We start from the raw sequence: 14,351 nt of genomic DNA on the forward strand, positions 1-14,351 counted from the left end.
CAATTAGCAGAACTATGCAAAAACAGCAACTCCATATATGGAATGAGTTATATAGTTCTGTTATAATAAATGTAGGGAGTGTATTCTGCATGAAAATTAGCATTTTGCCTAAAGCTGTACCCACTGCGTTATGCACTATAGATGATATATGTTGGAAAACATGGATTGAGAATTGATTAGCAGTTTGCTACACATGTGGACTGGCAGAGCTATACTGGTGTTTTTTTCTGAAAAGAGACTAATATTGCAGATAGTAGACTGTTTGGTTCAAATTGCATGTACTGCTTACAATTGATAGAGACCTTGTGTCTACAAGTTTCTTGCCCAGCATTGACTGCAAGCTAAAAAGATAACAATGCTGTGGACCAGAAGGGGCCAGGCTGTAAGACTTTGGAAATCAAAGCATAAAGGGGCTAAAAGGCTCCCAGGGACTGGCGTTGGACCCAGAGGTTCTCAGAGAGATCGAAAGAGATAATGCCACTGGGATCAAAGGGGCAGATTTATGGACCTTTTTTTCTCCAGGAGGGTGAAGAATGCACTGAGTTCAGAGGTTGTCACACTAGACTACACACACACACACACACACTAAATTAACAGAATAATGTGTTGTACCTTGACCATTGGTTAAGCGTCAGAGAAAGGGGAGGTGGACCGTCTATACAGAAGGGTATTTAATGTCATGCAAACATTGTAATGATGAGTATTCTGTTTGTCCTGTACCTGGGACCAGACTCTCTGCATATTTCAATAAACCTGGCAACTGATTGAAGAAAAGGACTCTGTGCATTTTCTTGAATCTGCTTACTCACCATCTATTTTGTTAAGTTACTTCAATATATATTTATTTTGTAGTTTGTTTAATAATAATTAAACAAACTACAAAATAAATATATTATCTTGGAAAACAATTGTTTGAGTGTTTGAGACAATTCTTCCTAATGCTATTTGTGTCTTATTGTGACATCACTAGATTTAAATGGGATACAGTATTTTCAAATGATGAACCGCTTTTCTGAGCAAGATAGGTTATTGTAGAGTGATTTATGTAAATTGAGTAAACCACGAAGAAGGTTGGCGTGTCAGCATCGCAGGTGTCTTGTCTTGTGATAAGATGAAATTTCATTATTTTTCATTTATGTAGAACTAAAAAAAAAAAAAAAAGATTCATTTTAAATGATGTATTTAACATTTAATCAAATGTGATGTGATTTCATTCTTTTTCTTTTCATATAGAAACAAAAAAATGTGACTAAGTTTGTCTCAAATACCTCTCCTTTAATTGGGACAGCTGCTTATTTCGTGACATTTTTACTTCTCCCTAAGCGTCCCGATAAAGCAGCGCCAACTACAATGTAAAAATCACATCAAAGGTATGTTATCCCACTAACAATGAAATTGGAACAACCGACTAAATATGATTCATAAGAACTTCTTGATGATCAATCCCGCATGAAATAACAGCAATCAGGCTCTTTTTTTTTTTAAACCATGTTTTTAATTAGGACGTACTTGGTACGTTAGGCAGATGAGAAAGGGTTAATGGAACACAATCACTCTGTAACGTATTTGTTTTTAATTAACATAAGAAACGTATTAAGGATATACATCTTAAATCCTCTATTCACGAACTGCAAGCATCAGTACATAGATGACTCTTTGGCCCCTTCTTCTGCAGGCTAATGTCTTGAATTACATAGGGCGCTCACGTGGGCGAGTGACATATTGCCACCACAGAGGAGGCAGGTCACCTTCCTGCCTTGCTGGCGGCAGAGCCTCAGTCTTCAAACCATCAGCTGGAGTCTCTGCCTGCAGCTGTTTAACCTGAAAACAAAAATAACATAATACGTTTGTGAGATTTTTTAAATCTATAAACTGAACATGATCTCCTTAGAAAAACACACACTTTTTTTTGACACATGCAAAATTCGATCTTTTGATTGGTATAATGCGTATTACTAAAACAAATGGTGCCATATATGTGCCATTGCCATGTACTGGAGCAGGGTATATTATGCCAAAGCACTGGGGGACATACCTATAGTGGCTGTAGTGCTCCAGTTAAATATGTACTGAATAGCTAGTGTACAAGACTGTAACAGAAGTGCTATGGTAGAATATGTTTGAAACATATATGCTACCAGTAATAATTTGAATTTCAAAAACTGAGCACCGTCTGCCCCTCCTCCCTCAGCTTGTGTTATCCAGAGGTAAACCTTTAATTTCTTCATTTGCCATCTCGACAGCAAAGCAATGTACAGCGTAAGCTGTATTGAAAGAAATCCCTCTGCTGTTTGGGATTATTTTTGTTAAATGCCCAGATGACCAAAAAAAAATGTTGAATGCAAACTGTACAAGCAGCTGTTGATGTACCATGGGGACACAACCAATCTCTGGGGTCACCTGACAGGCGTAAGTTCGTAGTAGTAGTAGTAGTAGTAGTATGCGACTCTGACAGATAACTTGTTTGGAAAGGTGACTTAAATAAAACTGTTTGTCTAAGTCTGACGCAGTTAGGGCTGCTGCAATGCAAGCTTAGTGTATATCGCAAACAACATCAATAGCGTGTACATAAATGTGTATTTTTATTTAAATTATAAAAACTTGATTACTGTTCTATGTAACGTATATTTAAACTACATAATGTTTTATTCCATTATATGGCTTACCTGTAAAAACAACATACACTAGTAGCTATGGTGATGTCACCAGTAAATAAATTAGAATCATCGAAGGTGCAAACCATCCTTCTGTAGGCAAAATTGCCCTGAATAACTATTTTCGATAAAATCTGTCTTTTGGACTCATTCTTGAGAACACACTATGCAGGGCAGCACGTGAACTATTGACTGGAGCAACTTCCGATCATCCAGCATAAAGGTGGGGGTAGTGAGCTCTCTACTCAGTGGACTTTAACTGAACACGACACAAAAGGGGCTCTACAGGATCACAAATAGATCGGAGCATCCAATCAGAATTTACAGAAGAAATTAAAACATGAAGACAGCAGAAGGAAGTTAAATTAGATAATGTATTCATCCCATGCAGGATGTGGCAACCCATTGTCCAAAACAATGGAAGACAGTTGTAGGAATAATGTATAGGTCTTTATATGAAAGTCCTATAAGAACTGGCACCTTACAGCCAGAACTTTGAATTTTGAGTCTAACATGGCTCCATAAGAGAAGACAGCATTAATCTGTCGTCTTCTTAGCGTGCTTTTCTTGCACAACCAAGCAACTGCTGAATCAACAGCTGTGTGTAGAGCACGGAGTCCGCTCGGGAAACTTGTCAGCGGGCAGTCCTCCACAATGTGAAGCACTGTCTGTTTCTGTCCACATGAGCAGAGTGGGCTGTCTTCGAGGCCCCAGTCATAAAGACACGCTGCACACCGACCGTGACCAGTAAGATAGCGATTGAATAAAGTCCAATCTTGGAGTGGCAGGTCAAAGCCGGGCTGGCGGGCTGTTGGGTCGGCAATGAGGATTTGGTTGTGAGTGTCACTCTGGAACCACTCCTCTTGCCACTGGGTTGATGATGACCAATCAGGGTCAGGAAGTGACAGCCAGACTGGGCGTCTAGATTCCAGATGCACCTTTGGTGGATGGAGGATAAAGTCATGCAATGGTAGTGCCGGATTATCCTGGATCTTGTTGAAGATTTTGACCACTGCTTCCTTGCGCCAAATGCGTGGAGGTGTGATGTTGCTCAGCACCGGTAGCCACCGGACCAGAGTTGAACAAAAAGTGCCGAAGATGGTCCGCATTGCAGAGTTCAGATGGGTGTCAATTTTCTTTGCATGCGAACTGCGACACTAGACTGGGGCACAGTACTCAGCTGTTGAGTAGCAGAGAGCAAGGGCTGTGGACTGGAGGACCGGTGTTCGTGCTCCCCATGACATGCCGGCCAACATACTCAACAAGCTGTTTCGTGTGCGGACTTTTGCGGCTGTCTTTATCAGGTGGTCGTGGAATATCAGTGAACGATCCAGTGTAACACCGAGATAAATTGGGCTGTGGTCGCACTTAGGCAGTTTACCATCTAGGACTATAGTCAGTTCCCATGAAGCACTTGCATTGTGCAGGTGAAAAACAGCTGAGACAGTTTTTGTGACGCTTGGTTGGAGTCGCCACTTTTTGCAGTAGTCGGATAAGATTGCCATATCAATGTTGAGACGCTCTTCGAATTCTTTGAAAGCTTGTGCTTGAGTGACACAGCTGATGTCGTCCGCATACATGAACTTGCTGGATCTTGTACGAGGAAAGTCCGAGACATACACATTAAAGAGAGTGGGTGCGAGAACAGAGCCTTGTGGGAGACCGTTCTGCTGAATCCGTCACCTGCTCACTTCTTCACCCATGTGTACTCGTATCCTCCGGTCTCGCAGCAGGAACTCCACGACATCTGGAACCCAAGATGGCAAGGATTTTGCCAGCTTTAACAAGAGGCCTGTGCGCCAGACTGTGTCGTACGCTGCAGTTAAATCCAGGAAAACGGTTTTAAAGTTCTGCTGGAAGCCGTTTTTGATGAAGGTAGCTAGAGCCAGGACCTGATCACATGTACTTCTTCCTGCTCTGAAACCTGCTTGTTCAATTGGGAGGATCTGCTCAACGTCTGGGGTGATGCGTTTAAGGATCACTTGCTCCAGGACCTTGTAGCATACTGAAAGTAGTGATACAGATCTGTAACTTGCTGCGACGCGAGTTTCCTTACCCGGTTTCAGGACAGCAATGACTTTTGACATGTTTGAATGCAATTCACTTATGATTATCAACTTATATAAGTACACTATCATATAATGAAATATTAAGTGTTTATAAATAAGTTTATACAGTTAAAAGCATAGTCATGAAAAACCTGGTTTCAACCAGGTGTACTCAAACTTTTGACTGGTACTGTATATATATATATATATATATATATATATATATATATATATATATATATATATATATATATATATATATATATATATATATATTAGTGACGGACTGCCCTCCAGTCATACGTTTTCCTTCTTCAAATAAACACTTTAGACACAGGATGCCAGGAAAAGCCGTAGCATCTGTTTATTATTTACAATGAAAAGCAAAACAAAACTTAACACAATCTCGGGCCCTATCTAAACAAATTATGTTTCTACCTAATAAACGCAGGCTAAGCCTGTTACCACGTCACCAAAACCAAATCGTAATCCAAATACCTTTTCCAATAGTTTGTTTTCCCGTTTCATCACGCCTACCATCACCCACACGAAACACACATTCACACCCTTTTACACCTAACTAATTAATCCCCTAATTAGTCAATTGACTAAACCTGGAGTTGGTCCTGACTCCAGTAACCACTACTGGGGCCTTTTAAACGCTGCTTGGACACATAGATTCCATCCTGTACCAAACGTATAATCCCACCTATCTAGAACCACCAAAGCTGTCATTTTGACTGCCTTTTCAATACATGTTTTTACTTGTTTGGCTAAATGTACCCAGTCTGAACACAGCCTTAATCTGCACTAAAACTAAACAGCCAGAATAACTATATATACATATATATATATATATATATATATATATATATATATATATATATCCGTCACATATACCACTACTACATTACTGGTTCCTGTACTGAATCTCTATTTTGCCAAGTTACTGCACCAACCTCTCTATCCCAGCTCTGGTCACGCAACTTCTTCCACTGCTCTCTCTTGGCAAAATAATCAGGGTACATAGCTTTCTCAGAAGGATGCCAGTAGTCCAGACACCAATCAGGAACCTAAAAAAGAAATGAACCACACTGACCAGAAATATCAGAAGCTTTTTACCAGTTAACATACATTAAAAACCAAGCATATGGATTACAAAATGCATGCAAAACTAGAATCTCTCTCTCTCTCTCTATGCTGGGAGTGTGTGGGCAGAGTTGCTTAGTGAGCGTGACCTGCTGTAAGGAAAGTCAGTTCTCTATTTCATTTACTGCTGCTCCTTTCCTTTGAAAAAAAAAAACAAAAAACAGTTTATTTTATAGTTTTTGGGGTGTTTTTGATAGTGTTTTAAGGGGGGGCTGACTGTGTGGGTCAGTAACCGAAACGGCCTGTTCAGGGGGGTCGGACCCCCTGAATTTTGCTTTTGAGAAATGAATTTCCGTGGAGCAGTTCTCCCCCTAGAAAGGTATGTGCTAGCAGTTGAAGAGATAGTATGATGCGATAATATCAAATCTGCTTCCCGCATGAGCGGAGCAATAGTAATATTTTTAATAACTGAATTGGTAAAGCAGCTAGTAGAAAAAGGAATAGTGTTAAATGATATGTTCAAACTGGTGTTGCCACTTGCAGCCCCCGCAAGAAAAATAACCACTTCAAATGTACCGCCTTTTGTTCGTAATGAAATGACAGAGAGGGAGTTAGCCAGGTACAGACAAGTAATGTCAGGGCTTAAGAGAATTCCCCCGGGCTGCAAACCCCTGCAACTGAAGCACATTGTGTCGTTCCAAAGACAAGTATACACTACTGGTCAAAAGTTTTAGAAGGCCCCCTTTTTTCCAGTTTTTATTGAAATTTAAGCAGTTCAAGTCCAGTGAATAACCTGAAATGGTACAAAGGTAAGCAGTAAACTGCCAGAGGTTAAAAAAAAAGTTTAGGTTACCAAAAACTGAAAAATAATGTATATTTCAGAGTTATATAAAAAGGCTTTTTTCCGGGAACAAGTAATGGGTTAACAACTTACAGCTGTTCTGCAGCAATGGAAGTAAATTAAGCCTTGAAAGTTGATGCTAACAATTCCTACAGGTGTCCCAACTTTTGTTGATTACTTACAAACCCTCTGTCTGTATAAAAGCAGTGTTGGAACAGACTGTGTTAATACACCCTCTTAAGCATTATTTGGACAGTATTGTACTGTAGGAAGTAGTACATTGCTATCATAATGACGAGAAAAAGGCAGTTAACAAAGGAAGACAGACAGACCATTATAACCCTTAAAAGTGTAGGTCTTTCCTTTAGAGAAATTGCAAAGAAAGCCAAGTTGTCATTGAGTACAGTTTCCTACATCATCAAAAGGCACCTGGAAACTGGAGGAATCTGGCAGAACCAAAGCCACAACAGAATCAGAAGACAAGTTTCTGAGAGTCAACAGCTTGCGTGATAGGCGGCTCACAGGACAACAGATTCAAACACAGCTTAACACTGGTCGAAGTAAGCAAGTCTCAGTTTCAACTGTGAAGAGAAGACTTCGAGTTGCAGGTTGACAGGTTCAGTGGCAATAAGAAAGCCATTGCTAAGATGGCAAAATAAGAAAGAGAGACTTGCCTGGTCTATGAAGCACCGCCAGTGGACTACTGAAGACAGGAAGAAGGTCTTATGGACCGATGAATCAAAATTTGAAATCTTCAGTTCATCACGCAGGATGGTTCCTCGGTGTGTGACACCAACTGTCAAACATGGAGGAGTAAGAGTGATGGTCTGGGGCTCTTTTGCTGGATCCAGAGTGTCGACTTGCACAGAGTGAGTGGCACCCTGAACCAAAACGGCTACCACAGCATTTTGCAGCACCATGCAATACTCTCTGGTATACACCTAGTTGGTCAGGGGTTCATCCTACAGCAAGATAATGACCCAAAACATACCTCCAGGCTTTGTCAGAATATCTTAGAAGAAAAGAACAAGACGGTAGGCTTCAAATCATGGAACGGCCAGCACAGTCTCCAGACTTAAACCCTATCGAGCTGGTTTGGGATGAACTGGACAGAAGGGTGAAAGCAAAGCAACCTACAAGTGCAACACATTTGTGGGAACTTCTGCAACAGTGTTGGGAAGAACTTTCCGAACAATATTTGATTTCCATTGTAGAAAGAATGCCACGAGTGTGTTCGGCTGTTATATCTGCAAAAGGTGGCTACTTTGATAAGTCAAAAATTTAGATTAAAAAAAACGATTCCATGATTTCTTTATCTCCAATTGTTTATTTGGCCTATACTTTAATTTCAGAGTACATTGAGACATTAAACTGCGCAAATTTCAATAAAAACTGGAAAAATTGAGGTGTTTTAAAACTTTTGACCGGTAGTGTACGTGACACTGAATAGCATCATTAACCCTTAGCTGTCCATTTATTCAGCGCTTGTCAGGCACGTCAGGTCCAATTTATTTTCACACCGTTGTTTACTTTACACTTAATTTTTTTTTGTTTTTCCACCAGACTAAAACAGGTTTAAAAGGCACTGAATCACAAAAAGACACTCTGTACTGTACCTCCAGCAAAACCTCACACCTTCTTCACAGTATTTTTCACATACCTGTTTAAGGATGTGCATACTGATAAATCCTCTCCAGATCACTTGTCTTATCAACAAACCCCCTCAATAATGCAATCCAAGTCATTACTTTACTACTATAACATCTCAAAGCTCTGCAAATGTCTGTGATATTCTTTGAGTGCTGGATGCAGAAGCTCAAAGAATACAGTGTAACAATTTTATTTTTATTTTTTTTGGTTCCTGGGTAGTAAATGCTATTTCCTAATTGCTTATGCCTCAAAAGTATAGAAAATGGCTATTATTCCCCACAAACTTTGCTTTTGTGACCAGGACAGTGATACTTTGAAATGTACCTGTTTTCCAGAACATTCCAGATAGATTCAGTGCTGAGTAGACTTGGAGTAACTTCTAGAACTTTCTAGAAATATAAATAGTAGTATAAATACAGGGGCCTTAAGCCCACCAGTTCAGTTTAGTTCCAACTGCCAGTGGACTCATATCTGCATTTTTCATAGAAGACTTCAAAATGGTGGCATTCCTGATGGGTCTCCAAGGCGATTTTACCAAGTTTCCCTGCTATCTTTGCCTTTGGGACAGCAGGGACACCAAGGCGCACTACCACAGGCGGGACTTGCCACAGCGGACCGCGTTCTCTGTGGGGAGGAACAACGTCAAGTGGGAGCCACTGGTGGACCCCTGGAAGGTGCTGATGCCACCATTGCACATCAAATTGGGCCTTATGAAACAATTTGTCAGAGCTCTAGATAAGGAGTCGGCAGCCTTCAAGTACCTTCAAGACTTCTTCCCTAAGCTGTCTGAGGCAAAGGTCAAAGTCGGTGTCTTCGTCGGACCACAGATAAAGAAGATCCTGGAGTGCAATGAATTCCCCAAGAAGCTCACTAGTAAAAAGAAAATGGCTTAGAACAACTTTGTCGCAGTGGTTCGGAGCTTCCTGGGCAATCACAAGGCCGAAAACTATGTGGAGCTGGTTGAGACTCTGGTGAAGAACTACGGCACAATGGGCTGTAGGATGTTCCTCAAAGTCCATATCCTTGATGCTCATCTTGATAAATTCAAGGAGAACATGGGAGCGTACTCTGAGGAGCAAGGCAAGCACTTCCACCAGGATATACTAGACTTTGAACGCCGCTACCAAGGACAGTATAACGAGAACATGATGGGAGACTACATCTGGGGGCTGATTCGTGAAAGTGATTTACAGTATAATCGTAAATCTCGAAAAACTACTCCCTTCTAAATCTTTTGTAGTCATTTTTGTATTACTTTAGTATAAATACATGTTAATTTGGATATATTTGTTGGTTTTTTCTGAATTTATGTGAAAGAAGAGACACAAATTCGCCCGTTTTCTCATTGGAAATAGGCCAATTTCAAAATATCACTGTCCTGGTCACAAAAGCAAAGTTTGTGGGGAATAATAGCCATTTTCTATACTTTTGAGGCATAAGCAATTAGGAAATAGCACTTACTACCCAGGAACAAAAATTGTGTTACATAGTGTAATAGATGGGCTCAGTGAGTTACAGGAAAACAATTTCGTCTGGGGTTTCTGTGACGTCATAAATTACGAGACCGAAGGTACTGAGAGGTCCATCTATTTTTTTTTTCCTTATAATACATGGATACCCTTGTGATGCTAATATTAAAGACGACAACATTCAGCAGTACATTGTTTTGTTTTTTTTTAAACATAGTGTTTCGGTGCTGTACAGACGTTCAGTGTCGTTATCTGTTAGTGCTTCAGCTAGATGATTGCGTTTACTTTGTTTTAATTACCTGTTCTTCTCCACTTTCTCTGAGATACGAATGTATCAGCTTTACATCATTCTTTTTTTTTTTTTTTTACGTATTCTCATTTTGTTGCTCATTTATGAACATTTCTGTAATGATGGGTATTGCCGAGTGATTGAAAACAAGACATTTTGTGCTTGAATTGAAAGTGATTGTCTCGAGGAGTCGAATGAGTCAAAGTTCAAGTATATTTTCCTCTAGCGAAATTATCACTTCTTGACGTCACTACTGTGGTACTCTGCCTTTTTTTTTTTTTTTTTAACGGCTCAGGATGCAAATAAATCATTCACCTGTGTGTGTGTGTGTGTATATACACACTTTTTTTTTTTTTTTTTTTTTTTTTAAAATGAGCAGCCTATTCAATATGTGTCTTAAAATCCTGTAATGTCACCGATTACATACCTTGAAACATTCATATCTCTCATAAGAGGTTCCACCTGGGGAATCAGGGAAGATATAGGGCTGAGGGTGCTGGTTAGCCCAAAATTCCTCTTCACCACTTTTCAGCATCATAGTAGCTTTTACCATGTCCTTCTCATCCTTGTTCTCGTCAAAACGTGCCCTCAGCATGCATGCATAGAATCGATACTTGTCCCTGAATGATCAAATAATAAAATCACATCATAAATGCATTTTAAAACTCAGACACCTGTGCAATATTCTTTGAGTTGTACCAGGGAAACTACACTTGGAGCATGAATGGAAAGGTGCAAGCAAGTGAGTGAATACAGTATAGATTTACATTTCCTTCCTACAGGGAGCAAACTGAGGTAACACAAGCAATCCTGGGGGCTCGAATAAATCTCATAAAGGTTAATTTGGCAGTATTCAGCTGTCAATGGTACTCTGTGGTGCTCAAGGAGACAGAGCAGTGCTTTTACATTTGTTATTAACAGCTGTGGACACACATACCTATTTCCAGTTCATTTGCATAGGGGTGATTCCACATCAAATGGACCAATGGTCCCCATCTCACCGTCTCAGATTCTTTTGCTATCGCATATGAATTAACCTAGAAGAGTTTTAGGAAGAATCTCAAATTATTAGCTCAGCTTTCATTATTTTTTAAGTTAAGGGCCTATAATGGAGGGGACACCCAGGGATGAAAAACGAGCACTGAAAAGGGGACATGTTTAAGAGGATACATCTTTTAAAGTATTCCTTCTCAGTGTCATAAGTGAATAAAATGTATCCTTCTTAAATATGGCACACTTGTTAGAAATGGCACAATTTCGGTACACATTAGAATTAATCAGTTTAGCAAGGTTTACATCTGAGCAGCAAATACTTTAAGCAAACTGGGGTTTCTAAGTAAAATTTTGAGTTGAGAGCCAATATTCTTCCTAAAATACTTCCAGAAATATCAAAAGAATCTGAGAGAGTGAGATGGGGAAGATACCAAAATGTTGTCAATTTGGTGTTGAATGACTCCTACTGGAATTTTGGGTACCAGTACACACTTACATTGGACCTGGGAGGCTAGGACTAAAAATTGTTTTGATTATATGTTGTCAATTGTGCAATAACCATTCTCATTTTAATAAAAGAAACATCTACAACTTTGGGTATATAATAATAAGTCAGTAATATACCTGCCATAGTTATGCTTACAAAATTTGATCTCTATCATGACAACGTATGGTAATTTAAGATCTATACTGACTATATACAGTACCACTAGAATCTGATACTCACTAAGAATGTCCAAACCAAGCTTGACACTCCCTTCATTTGATATACATTATTGCTAAAAAGGTGCAAGTTTCAAGTTGCTAAAAAGACATTCAGCAGCACGGGAGGAAAAGTTTCAGAGATGGAAATAGGAAAAAAAAAACACCAAATAACTATCTATCTATCTATCTATCTATCTATCTATCTATCTATCTATCTATATATATATATATATATATATATATATATATATATATATATACATATACACACACACACACATTATATATATATATATATATATATATATATATATATATATATATATATTATATATATAAACATTTCTGGGGTGGGGGCAGTCAAAGAAGCTGCATGCTAATCTCTGTGTATCCGAGACAATTTTTGTTTTTGAAACTTCAAAAGGTAGAACAACCACCAAAGGAGAATTTGACCTACAACGGCTCCACATTTCTTTGAAAATTGTATTGCTACTTCATATTACATTGGCATCATTAAATAAAATACTGTACTAATCTGGGCTGCATTATTTATTGTCCAAAACTATGAACTATTTTTACAATGATGGATGAAATGGAGTATGCCTGGGTTCCACTTAGAACCACACAATTTGCAGAGTTGCCAAATACAAAACTCCCTTTTGTGAAATATCACATGGTATGCTCAGTGACAACAACAGATAGATATTTTCTTGCAAGCTTTGAAATTCAATTTCAAGGGCAAATCTTGCACGGTTAGCACTAGTTCAAGTAACAACTAAGAATATCCCAGAATAGCAACTCCATCACTCTGGGTTTGTATTTTGCAACTGACAACTTTTGTTTAAACTAATTACGATTTCAAAAAAAAACAAAAAAAAAAAAAAAACACATTAATAAGCTTAGATAGCTCATCGCTATTTAGAGACCGCTATTCTCTCTTTTTCTCTACTCAGATCTGACACAGGCCTGTTTTTTGGGTTTTGTTTTTGTTCCCAGCACAGACCTACAATCCCATATATGACCTGAAAAGAAAACACCGACAAATTAACTATTATTAGCATTTCTGTTACCTGAATATGCACCATGACTCCAGGTGTCTTAGGGCTTTCTTGTAAAGCCGAAGGACTTTCTGCTGATGAGTGAGAAAACCAGATGCCATCTTTTCCAGGGACTCGCCGACCGATTCACCTTCAGTCCTGGCAATAGGACTGTGGGATACTGGAGGACAACTCTTCGGGTAGCCAATCAGAAAAGCCCAACTACGCATATTTGAATATAACCGTTTATAAATACATTTCAAATATCTCAGGTACTACGGAACGCTGGTAGTTACATGTTAATATATATATAAACCGTTTTAATCCAAGCGATTGATTGATTTATTGATTTTTTTTTTTTTTTTGCATCCCTTTTACAAATTATGGAACCCATTTATAGTTTTTTCTTTACAGTCTGGAGAAATCTAAAGTACAGGGTACAACCGCCCGGGGTTTGTTTATTTCAATATGCTATTGCATATTGAAAATAAGTAGAAAGAAAGGTAAGAAGAAAGTAGGTACTTTCTTCACACATTGTGGAGTCTTGAAGAAACAACTCTTGATTCCAAGAGCACCCTTTTTTCACATAATGAACATTTTACTGGAATCTGTAGCGCTCCGCGTTTCCCCTTTCAAATGACATTATATTGTAGCATCAGAATATGAATTGGAAGAGGGAAAATAAAGCCACTGTTTGCCGATCTGGCAGGCCATGTGAGTTATATTGAACCAGTAGTTTCTCTGTTGTCTTAAAACCAGCTGGGAGAAGCCCGGTGGCGTCCGGCCAGGGAATAAATAAATATTTGTCCCGGGTGCTCACATCCAGGCTTCATCAGGTTTCCCAGTGCGCCTCCGGACGTGTTTTATGACAACCCACTGATTTGTGTTCAGAAATGTGCCAGCTCGAGCAACCTATAAGAATGCAGATACTTTTTTCACCGATAGTCCAGTAAATTAAATTATTATACAGCATTCCCACATATCATATTGCAGTCTGCACTCTAGCATACATCTCCTTTCTCTAGTTATGCACACAGCAATCAAGACTGATCTTGTTTAAATGAAATAAAATGCAAAACTAATCCAAATGCAGTAAAAACACGTTATAATTTAAATAATGTGCTTATTCATCAGAGTTAGTGCATCATGACGGGCTTTCACTGCTGAGGCTGCCAACCCTTAAATCAGCAAAGAAGGATAGGCGTACCTTTACATGTTGCACTTGGACTTTGTTTTTTAACGCAATAATTATTGGGAGATACTTCAACAAATATTATTTCTCTGTGGCACTAATATGCCGTATGTTTCCGCCTGAGGAAGTTCAAATTAACTACAAACTTGTCGAACACATGGTGTTAAATGTTAGCTATGCGTCACAGCGTGTTGTTTTGAAGCACGATTCAAATGTTTTTTTTTTTACTGTAAAATATTCTGTTTCATTCAAACAGACTTGTGAAAAGCAACAATTGATGTCTTCTAGATATTCGTTTTTATGTTTCATGTTTGTTTCTGTTTTTTTTTTTTTTTTTTTTTTTTTTTTTTTTTTTTTTTATTTTTTATAAACTATAGCAGAAAA

General features: G+C 38.8%; 1 protein-coding gene across 1 annotated transcript; it reads right to left on the bottom strand.

The window, feature by feature from the left end:
- Positions 1-1,472: 1,472 nt before the first annotated feature.
- Positions 1,473-13,005, bottom strand: ndufb9 (NADH:ubiquinone oxidoreductase subunit B9). Its single transcript, XM_041241868.1, has 4 exons — positions 12,809-13,005; positions 10,468-10,660; positions 5,662-5,775; positions 1,473-1,821 (listed from the first exon to the last, which is right to left on the bottom strand). Exons 1-4 carry the CDS (start codon positions 13,003-13,005, stop codon positions 1,690-1,692), a joined length of 636 nt encoding a protein of 211 aa, XP_041097802.1. The 3' UTR covers positions 1,473-1,689.
- Positions 13,006-14,351: the final 1,346 nt, after the last annotated feature.

This window comes from Polyodon spathula, chromosome 3, assembly GCF_017654505.1.
Source record: "Polyodon spathula isolate WHYD16114869_AA chromosome 3, ASM1765450v1, whole genome shotgun sequence".
NCBI lineage: Eukaryota > Metazoa > Chordata > Actinopteri > Acipenseriformes > Polyodontidae > Polyodon > Polyodon spathula.